General features: G+C 51.4%; 1 protein-coding gene across 1 annotated transcript in view; it reads left to right on the top strand.

Moving 5' to 3' along the window:
* CHTF18 (chromosome transmission fidelity factor 18) overlaps nucleotides 1-23,739 on the top strand; it is a 51,765-nt gene that overhangs the window by 26,289 nt on the left and 1,737 nt on the right. Inside the window, exons 19-21 of the mRNA XM_075899806.1 lie at nucleotides 9,613-9,757; nucleotides 15,342-15,470; nucleotides 23,545-23,602. Of these exons, the coding sequence (XP_075755921.1) occupies nucleotides 9,613-9,757; nucleotides 15,342-15,470; nucleotides 23,545-23,602 (332 nt within the window). The remainder of the gene's footprint in view (nucleotides 1-9,612; nucleotides 9,758-15,341; nucleotides 15,471-23,544; nucleotides 23,603-23,739) is intronic.

The raw sequence follows: 23,739 nt of genomic DNA, 5'->3' as shown, positions 1-23,739 counted from the left end.
CTGCATTTCCTTTCTTTGTATTCAATGAAACTTGATGAAATGCTCAGCAGCGACCCCTCAACATTCAGACCAGTAATTGCAAGAATCAAAATAGCGACGGAGGACATCACAAATCGGCTCTGTTATGTAAGCAAAGCAAGAAAACTCCAGGATTAGGCTAAGCACTCGCTCCTAGCTGCTGTCTTTGGGAAAAGCAGGTATTTCAGAGATCAGGAGCAAATGGCAAACTGGCTAAAATATCACCATTCATTTCTCTGCCTGTTGACTTTAAACACTGCCCTCTCCTGCAGTACAAATGCTCTTCCAACCCCTCCCTTCCTTCCCACTTGCTAATCAGACTTCGTTTTATCCTCTTTAACTTTCCTCAATCTGTCTTGTCTCTCTCTCTCTTTTTTTTTTTTTTTTTCTCATTTCTGTAGAAGGTACTTTCATGGGTATTTTGGGGTCATGCCCTCTCTGCTGCAAAGCAGAGTTTCTAAATCTAGCAGCTGATGCCTTGCAATTAACAATTTAATAGGCGGATGGGTGTGAACAGCTGCTTGTATCTCATCCCTGTCAACCGAACCCCGCTTTCAGGAGCAGGTGGTTAATGGGTGTTCTCTCACTGTTGTGAGTGGCTGTTCCGTTCTAATTCTCGTTTGCTAGACTTCAGGGTTTTTTTACCTGCAATAAGAAGGAATTGCTTGCAGTCTGATGGGCAAGTCAGCCCATGGGAAGAATGTACTCACTGGGAAAGCTGTGGATCTGAAAACTTTTAATTCCTTTCTGTAGGGGTAGGAGGACCCCATAAGTAGGCAGGAAAGGATTTGATGGAAACGATAAATGTCGATTTTTTTTTTTTTTTTTACATGACACACAAATCAATGGGGGGGAGGAGGGGAAAATAACTACGGATAATAGCCTGTGCTGGCAGGTTCCCCTGCACCTGGTGCCTGAAGAGATCCACTGTCCCAAACCCTCCACTATCCCAAACCCTCCACCTGCCCTCTGCAGCTCTCCCCTCTCACTGGCTAGTCACCTCCAGACGCACTACCAGCACCTCCAGTCAGAGCTCAACAACTTTTCCCCTGGAGTACCAGCTACATCCCTAATCACAGTGGTTCCTTCTGGTTTTATCAATTAAATCTCTTCCCAGTTCTGCCGTTGATTGACTTTTGGGGCTGGGGTCACATCCCTCTAGCTATTTGTGTCAAATGGACGTAAAATGCTTTCAAATCCACTGATAAGAAATGCTCTGAATACTGTGAACCTGTCTTTGTTTCTATAATGAGTTTAAGAGATTGCCACGCACCAATGAGGTAGGAAAACATTATTCCCATTTCACAGGTTGGAAAAATGAGGCACAGCTAGGTTAAATGACTTGCCCAGGGTCACAAAGTTGCTCATTGACAGAGTGAGGGCTAGCACCACGGTCCACATCCCTCTCATTTGGCATTCTATGGGAGCATGGATCTTTTGATTGACCAGAATTTCACAGGGAGAGAAATGGCTTAAGGAGGTTAATTTAAGCAGTTGAATTAATTGCGGAAGTTGGATAAAATGTACACGCTGACGTGCTTCCTGCCGTATCAACTTTGATCATACTAATAATCGTGATTTTTTTTTTTTTTTAAGTCCAAACCATACATGGCGCTGGTGCTTGTGAGTTACAAATGGGTCGAGGGAGTGTCTGAAATGGAGAGATTCACAAAGATTTTCAAAAGCACCTGCAGCATGCTGGAACTGACGTCCCATGGAATGGACTTGTGCTTCTTAACCCCCCACCCCCCCATTCAAGAAGTCTTTTGGCAAAGCACTTCCAAGGTTCATTCTGCTAAAATGCCCTGTCGTTCCAAATCCCTTATGTATCTAAGGGGCTTAGTGATATTTTTCAGTGTATTCTCCTCCCTCCTTGTTTTGTTGATGGTCTTATTCGCTCTGTGCATCAATGGGCCATCTCTTCCCAGGAATATATGAGTGTCACTAATCCCCACTCTCCCCCCATGAAGACTTGTGGCGTTTCTCCCTTCTTGAGATGGGAGAAGGGGCAACTCTGATGCGTTTTCCCATCTGTCTGATGTTCGCAAGTTTCCACTTTCTCCCCGGGCATCCCCTCGCGCTAATACCAGAGTGAGATTGTTTTGCTTTAATCGGATTAAAGGAGGGGAAGCAGCTGCCTGCCGGCTTTAACCAGAGAGGCGTGAAGAGCCGGCGGAGGGGAAAACCCAAGATACCTGGGGCTCTCCTTTCGCCCAAGGATCACTCGAATGCGGACGCACCTCTGCGCGTATGTTCCAGGCACGCTGCCACGAGACCGTGTTCATCACGGATTGGGGGGTGCCGCTGGGAATCGCGCTGCTCCTTCTCGGGCTGCTCTATCTGTTTGTTTACCTGCCGGCCACGCTCCAACAATCCACCGGCGAGGAGGCCGTGAGAAACGTCACCGCAGGGCACCGTTACAATGGCCTGACCGGCCACCCGTGAAAGGCTCCCTGCTCTTGGCTGCGTGTCCATGGCGTGGATGGGTCAGCAATCAGTTTGGCAAGAGGCAGGTGCGCTCCACATCTCGTTCGAGGAGATGGGATGAGGCAGCCAGTATGGACGGAGAGAGAGTTTTGCTTTATTCGGCTCTGTTCCCAAGGGATGATCTGGAAAGGAGAATTGGATACATCCAACTCCAGGAGAGTGGCTTTCCCGGCTGGAGGATTTTGTGCACTGTGCTCTGAGATTCTGCATAGCGTTTCCTATCCAGTGTCCCTGGCTTGCCATGTTCTCGGCAGGAGCAGTGCACTGTCGTCTGCCTTGATTGGTCTTCTGAGCCGTGTGACTTTTTAAATCTGGCTGCTCCCTAAAGACAAGTTTGTCCAAAGGCAAGTTAGCGTCACCTCGTCAGTTCAAAGAACATAAGAACGGCCAGACTGGATCAGACCAAAGGTCCACCCAGCCCAGTGTCCTGTCTGCCCACAGTGGCCACTGCCAGATGTCTGAGGGAGTGAACAGAACAGGGAATCTTCAAGTGATCCCTCTTCTGTCACCCATTTCCAGCCCCAGACAGAGGCTAGAGACACCATCCCTACCCATCCTGGCTAATAAGTATTGATGGACCTAACCTCCATGAATGTATCTAGTTCTTTCTGAACCCTGTTCAAGTCCTGGTCTTCACAACATCCTCTGGCAAGGAGTTCCACAGGTTGACTGTGTGCTGCGTGAAGAAAAACTTCCTTTGGTTTGTTTTAAACCTGCTACCTATTCATTTTATTTGGTGAGCCCTAGTTCTTATGTTGTGGGAACAAGTAAGGAAAGGACGAAAGGCGACCGCGTGCTTGGAAAAATCGACGCTCTGTAAATAGAGAACTCAACGCAAGGACAATGGTTACTTCTCGCTGTGAACTTTGTGGGTTGGGTTCCACGTTGGAAGTGCATCTGGAAATCGAGGCCGGTTTTGGCGAGAGACGAGGACAGTAGTTTTGAAGATGGCTCTGCCTAATCCGACACAGGCTGTGCTTGGTCACAGATTTACAGCACTAAAAACGAGGACAGTGTCTAACAACCTGGCGATTTCTCTCTGCATCAGGGCCATTCTCACCTTTAAATTCTCATCCATGCTCTGCACAGCTAGGAAAATGGCGCCATACTGTTTGTCAAATGTGTGTCAACTTCCCTAGGCTAACGTGCAGTAAGTAGGTTTATAGCAGAGGTCTCCAGAAGAATACAGTGTAGTGATGACTGGGATTATTGGCCTGGACATGGTCTTTAGCTTTGCAGCGCATCAGTGTAGGCAGAACTAAGCATCTAGATTTCTGTTGCTTACAGAGAGGGTTATTAATATGTGACTGACATCTCTCTCCATGTGCACGCAGGACATCAGATTCTATTGATTGAACCAGGAGTAAAGCCCGTCTTTCTTTTTCTTGGCAAAATTACTCTGGTGGTTCACAGCCTTGCCTAAGATTTGAGTCCTGTCCATCTTGGTTTGTGTTACCACTCGATGTGAACTCACGGATGTCAACGGGGCTGCAGGAACGAATCTGTCCCTTGTTATATTTTTATTGTCCTGAATATTAGTAATAATGGCATCTTGTTCCCAGGCTAATCATTTTAAAATCTTGTGCTTTAAGTGCAGTCCACACGTGCGAGGTGCGGGGTCTGCATTTCAGTGTAATAATCTAGGAGCCAGACGAAATATAGCGAAGAGTTGTGCTAATGCAGTCTCCAAGGTGTTGTTTTGTGGGGGGGTTTTTAATCCGAGTTCAATCAAAGGCTCTATTTAAGTACAATGAAACCTTTTTCAGGCGACAACCCAAAAGACTGGAAAATTGGAATTGGCCTTCTAATAGGATGCTTAATGGAGAGGTATTATCTAGTGAGGGAGGATTGGAAATGTTCTTGGTGCGTCTGAGGTTTTAAGACTAAATGCGTTTTGTCCAGGTTTTGCTTTGCCAGCCAGAAGATGCACAATCACACTGTGCATGAACATTTAGATTTTGTTTCAAGTGATTTCTTCACAGTCGCTGAGCTGCACGCGTGTTGTGAAATCTACATATGGAGAACACGTAGAACACGTCAGTTGTGCGATGGTACACTCTCCCCCATTGTGCCTGGTTTGGGCTTCTCATGGAAAACGTTGCAAAATGTGGAAACCATATGACATGAAATGCGCCATTTGATGCAGGCGTGTGCCGTGACAGCTGATCTTATGTTTTCTGTCTGGGCCTTGGTTTGTTTTTGTTTTGCAGGCATTTTCTGTGATGTACTGTAATCGTTACTATAATGATCTAGAAACGTGTGGCGGAGTGTGATGTCCTATTTGCACTTTAGGTTGTGTGATTGTGGGTCACTGGGAAGGCACACGCTATTTCACAAGTGCCTGTGGCCATTCCAATTTAAAATAGTAAATTGTCTATTAGTCTTGTCTCAAGTCTCTCAGTCGTGTCTCAGACCAAAGGATGTCTAACACAGAGCTCGTGCTTTAAAATATTGCGCCTGTCGTTTCAAATAGTCCTCTCCTTTAAAAGTCCTTATTTTTTTCCTGCGGCTACAGATTCAGATGTCTGTCTTCTGTCTTTGTTGCCTGTCTCTGAAGGCAGCAGAGACACAATGGGAAAACTGGAAAAAGGATGCCTTTTCAAATGGCAAATTGAACGAGAGACGGTCCCTAAATCAGAGCGAATTTGTCTGGTGCATGTTTGGTTGGTTTGTTTTATTGCTTCCAAGAGAAAAAGCAAGTGCAGATAAGACATACAATATTTATAATTGTTATACAAGGAGGATAATCCAGTGTCTAAGAAAGTCTCTGACTGTGTTTGTTTTAACTGCTCTGAAAAAGGCTATACACAGTCATTTTGGCTAAGCAAAGCAGTTTTATTCGCCACAGGATCCGAGCGCTGGATTTGGAGGGAAAGCCTATCTCAATCAAACAAACAATAGGAGTTGGTTATAATTAGGGATGTAAATGAGTAGCTGACTACTCAACTACCCAATAAGCATAAATTTATCGGGTAGTCAAGTGGATTACTCAACTATTTGCCCTCCCTTCCCCCCCCCGCAACATACACACACTTTCTGCCTCTGTCACAGCTCATGCCGGTCTTGGCCGCTGCAGCTCTGCATTTTAAATGTAGTAAGAGCCCAATGGCTCTAAACATTTAAAGTACAGAGCTACAGCGGTCCAGAGCCGCCGGAGCGGAGACTGCTCAGTCCCGTCTCCTGCTACGGCTCTGCAGAGGGCCCCCTTATCGACTAATTGCATCGACTACACGATTAGCCAGATAACTGCTATTTCACATCCTTCGTCTTAATCCTTTTCTCTCGTTGGTTGCATTCAGCGCTGGATAAGAAATTTGTGGCAGGCGGTTTCCCATACAGCTTATGGGAAGGATGCTCTAATAAAACCCATTGAAGTGGAATGGGTAGAGATACTTTGATGGCAGCATGTTTGAAAAGGCTTACAATGCAACAGGAAATGCTCCTGCAGCTTCCTCTCGCATGAAGGGCTTTGTCTCTGAACTGACCTTGGTCTGCCTTACGCGTAGAGAGCTGATTGACCAAACTGAAGAGTGATTTGCAGTCTCTTCACAGCCTCTGTGTGAGCGTAAGGAATGGGGGAGGGGGTTAATTTCTCCAGCCGGCAGCTCCGACAATACTGATCTTTTGCCAGTGTGCTGACTTACTGGGGAAGACGCGAAGGCTGCCAGTTAAAACAGTGTTTCCCAAATTTTATTTGGCCTTGGAACCCTTTTGAACGCGAAAGAATTTTGCAGAACCCCTAATAACAGTCTTATATATGGAGCTAAAAAAGTAAACCACAAATAAGTAAGGATAATAATAAACAAATGCTATAGAAGGTCATGAGATCAACATTTAGTTGAATTGCACGTATTTAAAAACAAAAATCACATTATATGGGTACAAAAAAAATTTTAAATCATAAAATGTGATTGTAACGGAATTTTCTTGCGGAACCCTTATTTTCACTTCGCGGAACCCCGGGTTTTTGTGGAACACCCTTTGGGAAACACTGGGTTAAGATGAAGCACTAGAAATGGTCTCATTGAAGTCTCTCCCGCGTGGCTGTATGACACTGGGGAGTTAATTCTAAATCCATCCCTTGCTGAAAGCCATTGAAAATTGCTGGACTTAATCTGCAAGTGTGTAGATCTGCTCCTGCGTTTATTAAACCCTGAAACTGTGCGTGTGCTGTGTGTGGGTTGGGTCTAGGGTCCAAAATCCTTGGAAATGGGTGATCGATCCCTTTGACTTCCCTGGACTATGGATCAGGAACCAAATTCCCATTAAGTGATCTAAGAGGAACTGCCACCACAGACCAAATTTCTTTCCTTGTCCCTGGTTCTGGCCTTGTCGAGGATTAGCTGTACCCCTTGTGTTTTGCAGGATGGGGTGGGAAGTGTAGTAAATAGGCAATAAGTTGTTGAAGTTGTTTTTGACCGAACTGCAATAAAATCCATCTCCTGTGTTATTACATTGTCTATTCCCTTGTCTAGTCCACCCCTCCCCCTCTATTTCCTTAATCCTTTTAATCCGGGATTTCTCACTGAATAATCTCCAGAAAATATTTGAATGCAAGGCGACCTGTTTTATTTCAGCTTCTACAGCTCGACGGCAGAGCACTGGAACGAGAAGGAACGATACTGAGCAAAGCTGGCTCTGATGTTCAATAATTGACATTTCTGTCCGAAATACTCAGTGCGTGTGGAAATCTCTTTTATTGGGTCAATTTTTTGGCGGTGCAGGAGACGAGCTTTTGAATGTATACCGCATCCTTTTTCAGGGAGCTGTCACCGCCAAAAAGTGGATCCAGTAAAAGAGAATACCTGCCCAACCTTGCATCCCTAACATCCTGTGGTCCACATGCCCCCACCTCATTGCAAACAACAATGGAAGACATCTATCAACTGCCGTTGCCATAGGTCCTGGCCTTGTGCATTTCAAGGTGTCTGAGCCCTTACAAATGTTGTTCTCGGTACAGTCGGGCTGTGTATATGGGAGGAGGGAGGGATAGTGGTTCCTGAGATGGACTTGATCATTGCAGACAGCTTCCACTCACGCATGCACTTAGCTACTAAAGTGCTCTGCAATTAGACAGGCAAAGATCTGATGGCTGGAAATTTGAAGCTGGACAAATTCAGACTAGACATCGCAGTGAGGGTGATCGAAGCATTGGATCGGGTCACCGAGGGATGTGGTGGAGTCTCCATTACTGGATGTCTTTCAGTCTGAATCAGCTGATGTTCAAAGAGCGGCACCATGGATCAGCCCCAGTTGATTGTGCTCCGTACGGGAATTGCCGGGTCACTGTGTTACATAGAGGCCAGACAAGAGCATAATAGTCCCTGTATGCAGAGAGGTGTCTATGTGAAGATTTGCCTGTGCAGGGAAGATTTGGTAGTTTGGGGGTGGTAACAGAGTGTGGTGCTTTGACCTGCCAGGTCACTGGGTTAAACACTGCCCAGGGTCATGGGTCTCTGAGAGTCAGTTTCACACCCTTAATAGTGACTGGTGTCTCTATTCTGGCGTTCTAGTCTGGCGTGCCTGTTGGCCCCGCAAGGAAAAGGCGAAAGACTGGGTTGATTGTGACAACAGCTGCCCTGGCTGCTACAGGCGGCTCTTTCTGAAGTATGTTGACAGAGCAGTGGGCAGAGGGTCCTTTCGCTGCTGACAGCCCCAGGGCTCTCAATCTGGCTTCTTGCACAAGCATTAAATTTGCTGCCTTCACGTTGAAACAAATGTGAAGATGTATGTCCCCTGTATGAACTTCGTACTGGTTTGGACTCTCTTGAAATGGTCCCTGCTCTGACTTCTGGCTGGCTTCACTCCATGATTTCAAAGTGCTTCTTGGCTGGGAGGCTGGTATTTAAAGATGGGGAAACCGCGGCACGAGGAGACAGCTACTTCGGCCAGGCCTACGCTAAAAGGGAAGGTCAAATCAAGGTATCCAACTTCAGCTATGTTAATTATGTAGCTGGAGCTGATGTAACTTGTTTCGAGTTTCCCCACTGCCCTCATAATGGGAGGCTTACAGGAGCAGAAGCAGGAGTACTGGCTGACAGGGGCACCCTCTGAGTTCGATTTAGTGAGTCTTTACTAGACTCACTAAATCAAACTCCGAAAGATTGATCATGGCAGCGTTGCTCTTCCATTTAGAGAGAAGACATGGCCTTACCCAAAGTCACCCACAGAAAGTTACAGTCTTCGGGCTAGAGTCAAGGTCTCTTGACTCTACCTGCCATGTGACCCCAAGACCGCACTTCCTTCCAAGTAAATAAAGGAAAGAGACTAGAAAAGCAAGTCGTGAATGTTGAATGTGACTAGGATGAAACGAAACCCAGCTCCACAAGCCTGCAGATCAGTTTAAATCAGTGGTTCTCAAACTTTTTGGCCCACAGCCTATCCCGGTCAATCCAGATGTTTTTTGCAGCCAACCTACTATGACGACAGGACGGGCTGAGGGTGCAGGGTCTGGCCGGGAGGTAGGGTGCAGGAGTAGGCTGAAAGGGGGGTTTGGATGGGAGGGAGGGTACAGGATCAGTCTGGGAGCGTGGGGGTCTCGGCGGGAGGGAGGTGCATGAGGGAGATGAGGATGGGGGGTGCTTACCTGGCTCTGCCTCCCACTGCTCCCATTGACCATGATTCAGGCCAATGGGAGCTGCAGGGAAAACCTCTAGGCGAGTCGTTTCCTGTGCTACCGGGGGAAGGAGGAGCGGCAGCGTGTGGAGTCGCTTTCTTCCCCCTCAAGCCGGATCCAGACCATGAGGCTCGCCCCCTCCCCCGCTGGCACTGGTGCTCCGACCTTGTGGGGGCTGAGGCGGGGTTGGAGCACCAGAGCAAGCTGCCGACTGCAAAGGAGGGGGGAGCCGGGAGCCCATGGGCCACCTGCAAGACAGCCATGGACCACTAGTGGTCCACGGACCACGCTTCGAGAACCACTGGTTTAAATGAACCTTTGAGCCTAGATTTTCAGGGTAAGGTTTTCAAGGCTCAAAGGGGAGCTACCTTTCCCCGCTGCCCTCTGTTCCTTTCTAAAAACCTGCCTCTTAGCCAAGGGCTGCCAGACAGTACCCACCAATGTTAACCCGCTCGGTTTCATTCCCCCGACTCTGTTCTTTTCTCCCCTAGAAACGTGGAAGACGTCTGCAGATTCCCGGACCTACCGGCTAGGAAACCGTTGACGTACCAGGCCAAGCAGCTGATTGCAAGAGAAATCGAGCTGGAGAAGATGAGGAGGACGGAAGCTATGCTACAGGCTCGGAACACCAGCCAGGTAGGAGAGGGTGCCGGTAACGGGAGATGGCCCACAGCCGTGGTTGTGGCTGAAAGGCTGCAAACATGACAGACTCCTTGAGTTCTCTGGGGCATGTTGAGCGTAGGTAGGTTGCACGGATCATAGGGCCAATGGCAGCATTCCTGTTACGCTCAGAGGCCTAGACTTATGATCCTGGATGGCTCGTTACATGGCGTACGCCCTAAACGAGGGCGTGATTCCAAAGCAGGGTGCCTGCAATGACTTTAAACCGGCCCCTTTTAAGGTGATGCAATGTGGCGATCTCTGATTCGCCTTTGAAAAGCCTTAGCTATAGGTGTTGGTCTCTTGCATTGTAAAACTCCCCCTCGCTCTCGCCTTTGTGGGATCAGCTGTCTCTGCCCCATGATGGCAACGAAGAGGGGAAAAGCTTTGACGGGCAACTTCCCTCTGAAGCAAAGTGCACTGAGAGAGCTCTCCTTTGGCAAGTGAAAATCCAGAGTAAGCGTAACCCACACACATAGGTTTTGTCTACACTGCCCGGGGCTTTTCGGCAGAAGATATGCAAATCGTGCTCTCATTTGCATATCTTCTGCCGATCCTTTTTGCGGAAGAGGTTTTGCCGCTAAAAAGTCCAATATAGACGGGGCCATTTGTCGGGGGGAAAAACCCCTTTTTCGCAAGATCTTGTAAACCTCATGTTTTGAGGAATAAGGGGTCTTGCGAAAAAAGGGGGTTTTCCGTTAAATGGCCCCGTCTATACAAGGCATTTTAGCGGCAAAACCTCTTCCGCCAAAAGGATTGGCAGAAGATATGCAAATGAGAGTGCGATTTGCATATCTTCTGCCGAAAAAACAGGCAGTGTAGACAGCCTTAGTGTGGTTCACCGTCCCATGGAGTGGCACATAGACCACTTGCAGCGAGAGAGAAGAATAAGGGAGTTCTACAACCTAGGCTGGGAGTCAGCTGGTTTTATAGCTCAAGCTGTAGAAGCTCCTATACTAAATTCCAGAGGTCCCAGGTTCAAATCCGCCCAGTGACAGATACATAAGCCCTCCTGCTAATCTTTTCCACCCCTGTGTGGAATAATTTTATGTGCCCCCAGGCAATTGTGCACCACCAATAGAAACGCAAAACCTAGCTGTGGGCGCTCTGCTAATCAGCGGGGCGGCATTTGAAATTCTCCCGAGCGGCTGCACAAGCGCCCACCTCACCGGGGGATACCGCCTGCCCTTCCACCTGAACGATTTGCTGGCTGTGCACCAGCAGCTTTAAGCCTGTCCTTGGCTTGCACCGTGTGAAACGTGCCCCGTTAACGTGGAGACTGATCGATCTTTAGGCTTTGAGCATCTCCGGACACAAACCACACCGGTGTTCTCTGCAGCGCTAGAAGCACGGTTGGCTCTTAAAACCTGTCCCGACTTCCTCCCTTCTTCCTCCGCATCGAGGCAGCCTTTTGCAAATGGCCCATCTACCTGCTGAGACTCCAGTAACGAACCCTTAACCGAAACGTAAATCACTGGAAGCAGTAGCCCGAAGTCGTTCGGAGTTTGTCCTGCCGCCATGCAGCTTGCGTGTTTCCGTCACGCGGCTGTGCGGAGAGATGCTCCGGCACCTGCTTGCTGGAGGATCATTGGCGTGGTGTTCTTTATTATCAGACCTCCCGTCCCACCTTTGTCCCAACACCCGCCAGGAACAGGCAGCCATTTCGTCCCTCGCTGAAACACAGCTACCTCAGCAGCTGGAAATGGTCTTCTCACAGCACCTGTGTCTTCGGCTGCCTGCAGTCTCCCTCTCCCCTTCACCTCTGTGACTAGGAGCAGCTCCTAAACTCAGCCAGGAGAGGGACCCCGTAAATCCCCCATTGGGCCTGACACGTTCCAGCCAGTAGAGGGCAGCAGTATGCACACACGTCTGTCTCGGTGGCCGTAGCGTATTGCTGATGTGCCTTTTGCAAAGGCTTGCCTCCGTGTGAAGAGGGAATGGAAGGAGGGGAACCGAGGCACAGTGGGGATGGCTAATTGGCGCCAACAGTGCTTCAGAGAACACTGAGCAAGTGTGCTTTGAATCCTGAGAGGCTTAAAGGCTACATAGCTACCGGCCTCATCCTTTGCATCCCTCCGCGATGGCTGGTCCCCTCTGTGATGCTAAAGTTCTGCCTAGTGCGTTGGTTTTCCCTGCCTGGACGCTGTGACCTCGGCCCCGCATGTCGGTTTCCACTCTCGGGGCACTCATGCCGCAGCGGATTCTGACAGAGTTGTCCCCCTCACCAAAGGCTTTGGCTTGGGAAGATGAGGAGACTCAGAAACGGCATCCTCGAGGCCCCTGTGATTCTGGTGGCTTTACCCCGAGCCCTGCTGTGGTGCCGTGCGGTGAGATAATTAGTCCTTGAGAGCCGGCAGCTCGCAGGAGAGGGTGTTTTTCAGGGAGGGTGAGTGGGGAAAAGCGACATTGTTCCAGTCCCTGCGGGATTCTTGTTTACATGACTCCCGCGATCGAGAGGAGGAGCTGGGCTGAGATGTTCCGAAGACGATGGCAAATAATTGCCAAGGTGCTAGGGTTGTGGGGGTTTTTTAATTGTCACTTTTGTTATTAATGTTTATTACGCCAGTGCCCAACCTGCACAGGGCAGCACCCACACACACTCTCGAACAGCTGTCTAAACAAAAAAGCCAGACGTTGAGTTACGAGAGCTCCGTTCAGGCTCCTTTAGGGGAAGGCAAATGGGACTTTGTCCAGCTCTTGTGAACTTTGATTCCCAGCCAGTGGAGAGAAAAGTCTGATCAGAAGGAAAAATGCCACTTGAATGAGCAGGGCAGGACTGAGTTCTTGGCAGGGATTTGGGGTACGTCTACACTGCCCACTAAACCATGGGTGTGACTCTGGTTTGGGCCCAAGACCCCTTTTTCCCCCACACACAGATCTGTCTGACTGGAGTAAGCAAACACTCCAGACCCAGGCCCAAAGGACGGGGTTGAGGGGGCCATAGGTCAGAGCCTGGATCCAGGTCCTGTCATTTTGCAGTGTGGATGCAGCTGAAGCCACAAACCGGAGCCAGGACAGCACAGTGCAGGCTGGGTGTGTCAGCACGGCCCTGAGACTTGGGTCCAACAGTGTGTGCAGTGTGGACGCTCAGGCGTGGGAACACCGAGTCCATAAGCCTGTGTCCCACCGTCAGGGCCAGGTGGACACATTAGGCCTCCACTCACTTCCAATGGGGAAAGGTCACCCAGGGCGTCTCCGGAGTCCGCTGGGCCCTAGAACTCTGAACGAGCGTGTGTTTGGGTCCGGTTCTGAAGCAGGCCTGGGGGGGAGGATGCTGGGATGCCCGTTTTGTCTGGGCCGCTCGACAGGACACGACGGGAGCCCTGAGATGCCTCGTGTTCTAGGGGGGCAAAGGCAGGCGGAGCCCTTGTCTCGCCTACGGCCTTCGTGTGGCTGGTCCTGGTGGCAGAGCTCATGGAAAGGGGGGGGCCATCTTCTGGCCAAGCAGCTTGGTCCCCTCGTTGTGTGCTAATGCCACAGAAATGGGCATGAAGAGTTCCGGGTGCCCCCCACCCTCTCTGCTAAGCCCCCGCCTGTTCTAGTGCCTTCTCCAGCCAGGAGAAGAGCGACACTTCGAGAAAGCCGGTAGTGTGCCATCTGAAGGGCCCAACAGGCAATTGGAGGCTAGTCCCCTGGGGTGGCCGGCTCTTCCTCCCCTTGGGAGCCACGGGCTGAGCTGCCCGCTGGCTTCACTAAACCAAACCAAGTGAGCCCTGTTCCAAGTGAAACTGCCCAGCGACGTCTCTTCGCTCACCTCCCAAGGAAGCCAAAACCCATTGAAATCCCTTTCCAGAGAGGTGTGTCCTCTACCATTTGGAAGTTTCTTTGGTCCCTGTTGGCGCGACAGCCAGGCAGAGGGGAAAATCATCCAAACGTAGGGTTTTTTTATTTCCAGGCTGGTAGAAGCGTGGTACAGACTCACCTTGTGCGGCAAATGCACCTGGACTTCCCAGCGTAGCTCCGGGTTCCATTCTGCTCGGTGCTTCATACACGCAGTCCAGATGCTAGACAACTCTCACTCTAAATAGACAAACCAGACAAGGGGAAGGAGAGGCAAGACCAGCAAAGCAATTGGCCTCAAGTCAGCACAACAGAACAGTGCCAGATCTGGGCCTGGACCTAAGGTCTCTTGGCAACTGGCTCAGTGCCCCAGACTCCACTGTCTTCTCGTTGTAGCTGCACCCACAGCCCAACCAAAGAGCTATGACAACAGCACAGCGGGTTGGCTGACCCTGGGGCCTTTGATAGGGTGATGCATGAAATTCACACTCAGATGTTGTTCCAATGCAGAGGGTTCCCATAGCAAGTGTCGTGTGAAAAGGTGACCTTCAGAGCTGAGAACTAGTCTACACCAAACGGAAGATCGCTCTTCCGTGATTGATCTTCGGGAGTTCGATTTAGCGAGTCTAGTTAAGACTTGCTAAATCGAACTCAGAGAGCATGATATCTGGGAATCTGGTACTCATGGGCGGTATCACGGGCGTCTGGTACTCCTGCTTTTGCGAGGAGTAAGGGAAGCCATTGGGAGCATGTACTCCCTTCAGCCTCCGGCTTTGGGGACGCCGCCAAATGGAATACTGTGTACAGATGTACTTGAATACTGCATACGGATGTGGTCTCCTCATCTCAAAAAAGATATACCGGCATTAGAAAAGGTTCAGAGAAGGGCAACTAAAATGATTAGGAGTTTGGAACGGGGCCCATATGAGGAGAGATTAAAGAGACGGGGACTTTTCAGCCTGGAAAAGAGGAGACTAAGGGGGGATAGGCTAGAGGTCTATAAAATCATGAGTAGTGTGGAAAAAGTGAACAAGGAAAAGTTATTTACTTGTTCCCATAATATAAGAACTAGGGGCCACCAAATGAAACTAATGGGCAGCAGGTTTAAAACAAAAAGTTCTTCTTCACACAGCACATAGTCTATCCGTGGAACTCCTTGCCGCAGGAGGTTGTGAAGGCTAGGCCTATAACAGAGTTTAAAAGAGAACTAGATAAGTTCATGGAGGTTAAGTCCATCAATGGCTATTAGCCAGGCTGGGTAAGGAATGGTGTCCCCAGCCTCTGTTTGTCAGAGGGTGGAGATGGATGCAGGAGAGAGATGGCTTGATCATTATCTGTTCGATTCACTCCCTCTGGGACACCTGGCATTGGCCACTGTCGGCAGATAGGATACTGGGCTGGATGGACCTTTGGTCTGACCCCATCTGGCTGTTCTTATGTTCGAATTCGGCTTAAGATAAGCCAACTCCCACCATGTATTTTAGGTGGCTGGAGTTGCCTACCTTAAGCTGAGCTGCTGGGTCTAGTGTAGACCTGGCCTGAGTTACACCCCTTAACTATCTGCATTTGTAACCAAGGATGTTGCTTAACCTGCTGTTGAACTTTCCAGGGGGAATTGTGGTTGTTTCACACTGCATTTTATGGGTGAAGAAGGAAGAGGTTGTTCATAGAGAGCAACTTTGACCTTCAGAGGATCAGTGGTTTGTCCGCAAGAGAAGAGAGGAGAAGGAGGAGCTGTAAACACAGTGTGGTTTGTCCGAGTAAACCTCCCTCGTTACAGGTGTCAGAAGAAAGCCTCGGTGAAACCCAAAGTAAACCAAGTGCGAAGCCAGGAATGCCCACGTCCAACATCCGCAACCATGAGCAGCGTCTCCAGCACATCGTGAAGAAAGCTGCTTTTGATGAAAAGGTGAGACATAAGCCCCTCTGCAAGGAAGGGAGGTGAAAGGAGGTTGGCTGGCCCAATGCCTGGGGTGGTGGCACATGGAGTTGTTCCTGTGCTGAGGTCAACAGTTCAAATCTGGCCCGGGTAAAGTTGTTCTCATCTGGCAGCTGCTTGTTGAAATATATTGTTGGTTTGCTGTGAACAACAAAAATAATGAGGGGTTTGGAACAGCTGCCATGTGAAGAGAGATTAAAGAGACAGGGAGTTTTCAGCTTAGAAAAGAGGAGACTAAGGGCAGATATGACCGAGGTCTACAAAATCATGTAGGGTGTAAAGTAAATAAGGAAACGTGATTTACATGTTCCTGTAACATAAGAACTGGGGATCACCTGATGAAATGAATAGGTAGCAGGTTTAAAACAAACCAAAGGAAGTTTTTCTTCATGCTGTGCACAGTCAACCTGTGGAACTCCTCGCCACAGGATGTTGTGAACACAGGACTTGAACAGGTTTCACAAAAGAACTAGATAAATTCATGGAGGAGTGATCCCTCAATGGATATTAGCCAGGATGGGTAGGAATGAGTGCCAGAGGAGGGATCGCTTGACGATTCCTTGTTCTGTTCATTCCATATTGGGCACCTGATATTGACCACTGTTGGAAGACAGAATACAGGGCTTTGGTCTGACTCAGTATGGCCATTCTTATCAGCACAGTGGGTATCTGAGCTGGCTGACTGTGCTTCCGAAGGCCTGGTCTCCACCTAAAACTTATGTCCGCTAAGCTGTATCACTTAAGCCTGTGGAAAATTTCACACCCTGCAAGGTGTAGTTAAATTAACTTAAGCCCCATTTTAACCTCTGTTGTTCTCCGTGGCACACCTCCGACTGCTTCGCGGCACAGCGGTGTGCCACGGAACGCAGTTTAAGAAACACTGTGCTAGACAATATCGACATTCTCTGGTTCGGCACCGGTCAGGCCTCAAGAGAGGTTCAACTTGTACAGTGAAAGGAAAACTCCGTCCGTGGCTGCAATGAGTGTCTGCACCACAGCAGCGTATGTGTAGACGTACCCTAAAGGGGCTGCAATTTTTCATGGCATTTAGGTGACTCTTTGCCCCTTTTTTTTGCTTGTTTGTTTAACCAAAAAAGGTCTGTTCTTTGGTATCAAAGCAACCCCTTTCCCCGCTGTTCCCCGCCTGGAGACATCCCCCTCTTTCCTGACTGATCAGATCTATCGGTGGGGCTTTGGCACAAGTCTGTAGCATGGCTAGACGTGCCCTCTTACAAAGGAAACACTACACCAAGCCCCGCTCCGTGGCTGACTGAAGATGACGAGCTCAAGGTGCCCTTTGAAAAGAGCGGGGAGTAACCCTCTCACGACAGGCACGTGAGTTATTGTGGAGCCTTGGGGTGGCTCCTCCAGCAGCTTCCTGGCTCCGCGTCACTTGGCACCAAGCTTGAGGAGGGTGAGAGGCCATGAAGGTGGAGGCTGTAGAGACTGGTGTCAATTGGCCTCGCTCCGTTGGCTGTTTTGGAGCTAGGCTGGATCGGGCCCCTGTGTGTATAAGGCCTGCTGTACCTGTTTTGGGTGGAATGAGCGGCCGGGCCTGCTTGCGCGCGCTCAGAAGGGTTTAGCTCAAGGAGCCGTGCGTCAGAGGGGTCGCTAAGTAACCCGGCATCCGTTGCCTCTGCCAACCGGCCTTGGGAATTTTCATGTCCTGGGAGCCAGGAAACCAGCGATCTTCCGGGAAGCTGTTGCAACAGCCGGGACCTGACTGAAACCCCATTTCCTGAGGCGGCAGGGGGTGTTGCTGGTGCGTGAGCAGAACTGCGGCACCCGCTGCAAGCAGCCTTCTCCTCCGCCCCGCTCTGCCTGTGGCAGCAGCGAGGGCCTCCGGCTAGTGCGGCGGGTCCTGGGGAGCAGGGAGGGTGTCGTGACGAGACTGAAGGAGAGCGGTCGATCACGGATATTAATAAACCTCTGCTCTGCGAAAACAAAGGGATTCGATACCCGGCTTCCTTTAAATGCCTCCGGGATTTTTTTTTTATAGTGCGCTCAGCAGCGTGATTAAATATTGATGGCAGAGTGACCGACCGACCATGCAGCAGCTGCATAGGTAGCCATGTTGATCAGCCTGCCTCAGTGTCGTCCGGGCCGCATCCTCACACGGCGTCAATCCTTGCCTTGCCGTCGAATTGTGCGGCGCTCGGCTGACTCGCGCCAGCTGGGGAAGTGGGCCTTCCCCTTCCTGGCATGGCCAAAAGTGGGAAACCCGGCTGCTGGCATGGGGGGGGGGGAGACTTGTGAAACAGACGGTCGGAGGCTTTGGGAGGCCGGAGGAGGGGGTACGACCGTGGGAAGCTTGTTCTGTTGTTACCTGAAGTGCATTGTAGCTCAGCCTCCTTGCCCGGACCAGTGCAGTGCCCGGTGCCGAGGCTCCCCCATGAACCCCAACTTGTGTGACATTGTGAGGCCCACCCAGAGCCGTCGGGTTCTCTCTCGGCCTGCTTACGACTCCCGGTGCCTTCCTGCCGTGCTGCTATGGCTCAGGGCTCTGTCCTTCGCGACGGCCTACAGGGGTGAGGTTTCACTCTGCCTCCCACCAGTCTCTTGACCCGTTCCAGGCCCACGTCTCCCCGGATCTGCCCCCCGAAGTTCTGGACTGGGACTTCTCCCCTCTGGGCCCTCTCCCGCGAAGGCATCACCTGTTCATTTCAGAACGTCACTGGTCAAGCGCCACGCGCCCGGCTTACCCAAAATCACACGGCTGGCTTTAAACGCCTGAGGCGCTGTAAGAAGAATAGATCGGGGGGGCTCTTTTCATTTGCCTTCTGCGCCGAGCCGTCAGGGTGCCCCCGGCTCGCGTTCTGATGCTTTCTCCGTCCCGTGTGGGCGAGACGCTTCCTTTTCCTTGAGGAACCAAGGCTGAAACCCTCGCAGCTCCGCTTGGTTCCAGGAGCTGGGCCTTTAAGGAAACCCGTAGGTATCACGAGACTCGCTGACAGAATGAGGAGACTTGGCCGTACTGAGTCTGCGAAGCTCGCACACCAGACACCAAAAAGAGACAATTTGGTAGGAAAATGATAGGCCCAGAGATCAAATAGGGACTGGGGATGTAAATGGTTAACTGGTGTAGGGGCTGGAGCAGCCCCCCACCCGTCCCGGGCAGGGGGCTGCTTGGGTCAGCCAGAGAAGCCCCTGTCCGTAGTGGGCCTGGTCCCACCCACCCCTCAGGTTACATGCTGGCCCCCCAGGAGCGGAGCCAGCAGGAGCTGCCGGGCCCGCTTCCAGGGAGACTTGGCTGCGGGTTTCTATATAAGCTTTAGGCTGCAGATCCCGCCGATTTGTAAATGACGTTTTACATCCCTCCTGCAGGTTGGACCTCCCTGGTTTGGCACCCTCGTGACCGAACTGTTTTTTTCTGGACCAGGGGAGGTCATTTCTGGCTCCCCTGTTGCTCCCCTCCCCCCCCCCCCCCCCAGACTACCCTCCCTGGCTCCCAGCCCTCTCCCCCCCTCGCAGCCCAGCTCATCCACATGTCACCCCCTCCCCTGCATAGTGCAGTGGGCTCCCCCTCCCCCAGCACCCCCCCCCTGCGGTGCACTGGGGCGCTCTGATCCTGGAACGTCCGTGGCCCTGCTGGAGCAGAGAGCACCGGTGTGTAGAAGTGAAAAGCAGCTCGTGCGCGGTACCCAGAACATCAGCACAGAGCTGCACCCTCCAGCTTGCTCCTCCCATGTCGGCGAAACTCTCTGTTCTCTGCAAGTCACCTCTTGCTTCTGGACACTTCCTTGCGTGCCCTCTGCCCTCGTGGGGTGCACGGGCGGCAGCGCCATGGGGGGGGGATGCACGGGCAGTGCTCCATAGCAGCGCCCTGCTTCGGCTGCTGACTCCCCTTCCTTTCAGCCCCCTTTGCCTTTCACTGGGGGCTGCCGTTTCTTCTTTTCTTTCTCTCCGTTCATGGCCGTTCCTGATGCCCCAGAGCGGGACACGGCCTCCTTCCACGTTGACGCCTTTCCACTAGCTTTCACGTCTCCACCACGGTCTGTCCCCGGGATTCACAAATAAGAGGTGGGCTGCAGCAGCCCCCAGCCACTGGGGGGTTGCACCCTCAGCCCCCTGTCTGCCCCGCTCGTCTCTCGTGCACTGGGGCATCGGGCCCTGCACCTGCCTGCTCCTCCGCCTCCTTCCCAGCACTGTCGGAGCGTGCAAATCACCTGATTTGCACACTCAGAAGGTGCCAGGAGGGGGAGGAGCAGTAAGTGCAGGACTCGGGTGCCTCCGTGTGCGAGAGGCGCGTGGCGGGGGAGGAGACCGCAGGCCACAAGTGAAGCCCCCCCCCCCCGCCGGGGCCACAGGAGTTGCACCCCCTCGCCCTCCCCCCAGCTATAATTACAACTCTCTACATGACGATACACGCCTGTGTTCCGGACCCAGCTCAGGCTTCCCTACAACACAGCCCCTGGCCTGTCTTTATACAAAGGCATCTCGTCTACAGCCCGTGGATTCCAGGGCCGTCTCTTGGGGGGTCAGCCTCCGCTGGGGCGTCTGCATGCTGATGGTCACTGGGCCTGGACGCTCCCGCTGTCTTGGGGCCAGGTGGGGTTTGGATCAGCTGTCTATGGGGGAGAGGCGCTCTCCATCTGCCGAGCTCCCAAGCCAGCCCCTTCCCCTCCTGCTCTGCCGTTGGCTGTGTACCTGGGAAATGCTGATCCTAGCCAAACAGGCTGGGCAAAGCTTTCCGGGCAGCAGCCACGCCCAGGATGCGAGGCTGTTACCCACCGGCAAAATGCTTGGAGTTATTTCTAATCCAGTGGATCGTGATGCACCAGTAATCTCATCTAGGGGGAAATCAAGTTAATGGCAGATAGAGCGGGTAAGCCGTAGGGAAGATAAGCTCCGTGGCTTGGAGGATGTAAAATCCAACCAAGAACCAGAGACCACGTTTTAAAAATAACGAATAAATACATTCCAAGGCCTCTCGGCTCGTGGCATCGTTTTTTCTTCTCCTGACCTTGTCGGATGTTGCAGCAGGACCTGGCTAATTCACACTAAGCGCCGAGAGATGCATCGTGAACTGGTAGATTCGGGGAACGAGGGAATCGGCAAATAACCGGAGCAGGGAAAAGAAAAGCGAATGCGTCAAAATCGGCTTTGCTTCTTGCTAGACAGGCTGTGTTGTCAAGGGCACCTACTCTCCCAATTATTGCCGTTTGCAGCCTCAGGCGCCATGCTTGCTGCTCTCCAGCTCCTAAATCATCATGCAGCAAAAATTGCTCTCATCTGTCCAGCGGGAACGCCGCACTCCAATCTCACACAGCAGCTGGGGTGACCCATATATTCACGGCCTCAGGCTGTTTGTTGTCACTCTATAGCCAGGGATGTAGCTGTGGCCAGGTCCACGCTGGGGGAGAAATTCAACTTTAGATGTGCCACTCCAGCTACGAGAATAGCGTCACAGGAATCAACGTGCCGGAAGTCCAATTTCCATGGCAGCCCCAGTGCTGGAGGTCGACGGGAGAAACTTTCCCGTCGACGTCCCTTATTCCTCGTGGCCTCATGGAGTCCTGGGGTAGACAGGGAGGCGCCATCTAGGGATGTGAAAATTAGATTAATCAACTAATCGAATAGTTGATGGAATTTCTATCAGCTATTTGATTGGTCAGTAAGGGCGCTTCTGCTTTGAAATATAGGAAGAGCCCGCCCAGCTGTTGCTACATTTCAGAAGAAGTGCCCTGCAGTGTTCTGCCTTTGAAATATACAAGAGCCCCCCCCCCCCCGCCCCGCTACGTCTTTCTGAGAGAGGCAGCAAGGCGGGGAGCGACAAGTCGACTAGTGTGTCGACTATCGGATAAGCTTTCGCTTATCGCAGCGGTCACCACCCAGTCAATCGGGATCTCCTGGTCGATCTTGGAGCCTCTGACGGGATCCTGGCTGGTTTGGCCAGGAGGCTGTCAAGTGCCGGCGCTTCAGCTGCCTCTGAGCACTGCCACGCTGCTCCTGCCCTCTGCCTTGGAGCTGTCCCCCCACCGCCCGGAGCCTCCTGCATGCTCCTAAGGAGTTTTGCTCCTCCCAGCTGCCAAGCAGATGTTGAAGCTCCCTCAGCACCTTGCTGTGAATTGGGCCCCCGCGGTGCCTTTCTGTCCTCACACCTGGGATGCCAGAGGAATTCCTCCGTCCCTCCTAGGGCAGTGACAGTGAAAGAGGCGGGAAAGCCGGAGCGGTGTGTGAAATACACCCCGGTTATCCGCCCCTCCCTTTCCGCAGTGAGGAGATACAATAGCACGTACGCTGCTAGGCCTGTAAATCCCCTTTAATCAGTGAAATGGGGCTGGGCGGGGGGCTGACTGGACTGGAGCAGCCCCCTGACACGACAGGGGCTTCTCCTGCCTGACTGGAGCACCCTTCACCTGAGGTAGCCTGCTCTGGCCAGGTTGGGGGCCCGCTGCGGCTGGTACCAGCTGAAGGCAGGGAGCTGAGGTGACTCCTCCAGTGGCCTAGTGGATAAGGCATCAGCCTCCGGAGCCTGGGGTTGTGGGTTCAAATTCCGCCTCCCTCTGGCCACCCCAGGAGTAGCTGGGCAGGTGGCCCTGGGTGGGAGCTGGCACCTGCTGGAGGTAGGTAGGATATGGCAGGGAGGTGTGTTGGTTCCTCTAGTGGCATAGTGGATAAGGCATCTGCCTCTGGAGTGCAGGATTTGGGGTTCAAATTCCACCCCCCTGGCAGGGGCCAGGCAGCCACCACCAGCCTTCTCCTGGCTGGAGCTGGCACCCACGGGAGGCAGGAAAGTGGGGCGGGCCCTCCACCCACAGAGTAGCATAGCTGCTCCGGCCGGGCTGGAGCACCCACAGCACAGCGGGACCGGCTAGGCCGGAGCAGCCCCCTGCCTGTGTCGGCAATTGGTTAACTATTAACATTCCTTTACGCTGCCACCTTGGACTGGCGTAGCTCCAATGACGGCGGAGAAGCGAGAGCAGCAGAGCACAGAATGTGCTTCCCGCTGGATCCTACAGCCCCATCACCCCCCTGCTCCCTCACCAAGCTCAGCCCACTCACGTGCCGCTCAAATCCGAGGCGGGCTGTTGAGCTGGTACCTTTAAATATTTGGCCACACATACTGCGGAATGGCCTGTACGAGGCTCCATAGGCAAACCAGACCGGTGTCCTCTGAGCTCAATAGCAACAGTCCCATTGAGTTCAGGGGAGCCAGGGTTTCTCCCCATTATATCTGCGCATTGTATCCCGTCTTAGTACGCAGAGAACGTGTTTTGTGTTTCTTATGGGGATCTGGTTATGGCATTTGTCAGCAACAAAATCCTTCCTTTTTTCTTTTCCTGTTGCTAGCCCCAATCGGAACGTGCATTCTTTTTAAAAAGAAAAATTACTTTGTCTCCACTTCCGCTTTTTTGTTCAGTGTTTGCATTTCACTGCGGGAATCAGATCCGTCACTTCCACGCTTTGCTTCTAATCATTTGCATTCTCGTTCCTGTGCACGCAAAGATTTATAGCTCTGGTTTCCGGTCCTGGGCAGGATATTGGAATGAATCAAGAAAGGGAGCTGAAAGAGAGGGAGGTCTAGGTCAGTACAAGCACCTTTAGGGGTACTCGAGAGACGTCTGCGGGGTACGCCAACATAACTGAAATTTGGGGAAAACTGATTTTTTTAGTTTCACGGCGCTTTATTTTTGTACTTTTTACACCCCAAAATTTCATTGTCTGATTAAGTTGCTTAAACAAATGTGTTGCAATGGTAGAAAAAAAATTGGTGTCTGAAAACTGTAGGTACTGAGGGTACTTACAATTTTTTTTAAAGGGGTACTTTATAAAAAGGTTGAGAAACACTGTTCTAGGTCTTAATTCATCCTCCGTGCGAGGAAGACGTCGAGACGACCTCTCCCTTCCAGCTCTCCATTTCTGTGACGAAAGGACATATTTTGAATCACGTGAAGGAAGTCAAGCTCTGGTTTTGTAATTCGATCAAAACCCCATCTGAGGTTGATTTGGGCCGGCACTGCTCTTTGACACTGTAATTAACGTGTATCCAGAGATCTGCCAAGGGGGAGTAAACTAAATCCATTCTGATTTCTTTTCACAGCCAGAAACTGACTTCTTTGGGCGCCAGCTTGTTAAGAAACCGGTGTCTCCATCAGCAGGTATGTGCAGAGGAGGCCTGATACTGGTCGGGAGAGAAGGAAGGAAGCTGGGAACATATGTTGTAGTGGAAAGCTTTGCAGTATCTTCTGTGGTTTCCTAATGCTGAAATCAAACCGACTGATTCATCCAGAGGGTG

The sequence above is a fragment of the Pelodiscus sinensis genome, chromosome 16 (genome assembly GCF_049634645.1).
Source record: "Pelodiscus sinensis isolate JC-2024 chromosome 16, ASM4963464v1, whole genome shotgun sequence".
In the NCBI taxonomy this organism is placed as follows: domain Eukaryota; kingdom Metazoa; phylum Chordata; order Testudines; family Trionychidae; genus Pelodiscus; species Pelodiscus sinensis.
This window is presented reverse-complemented; position numbering and strand designations above follow the sequence as displayed.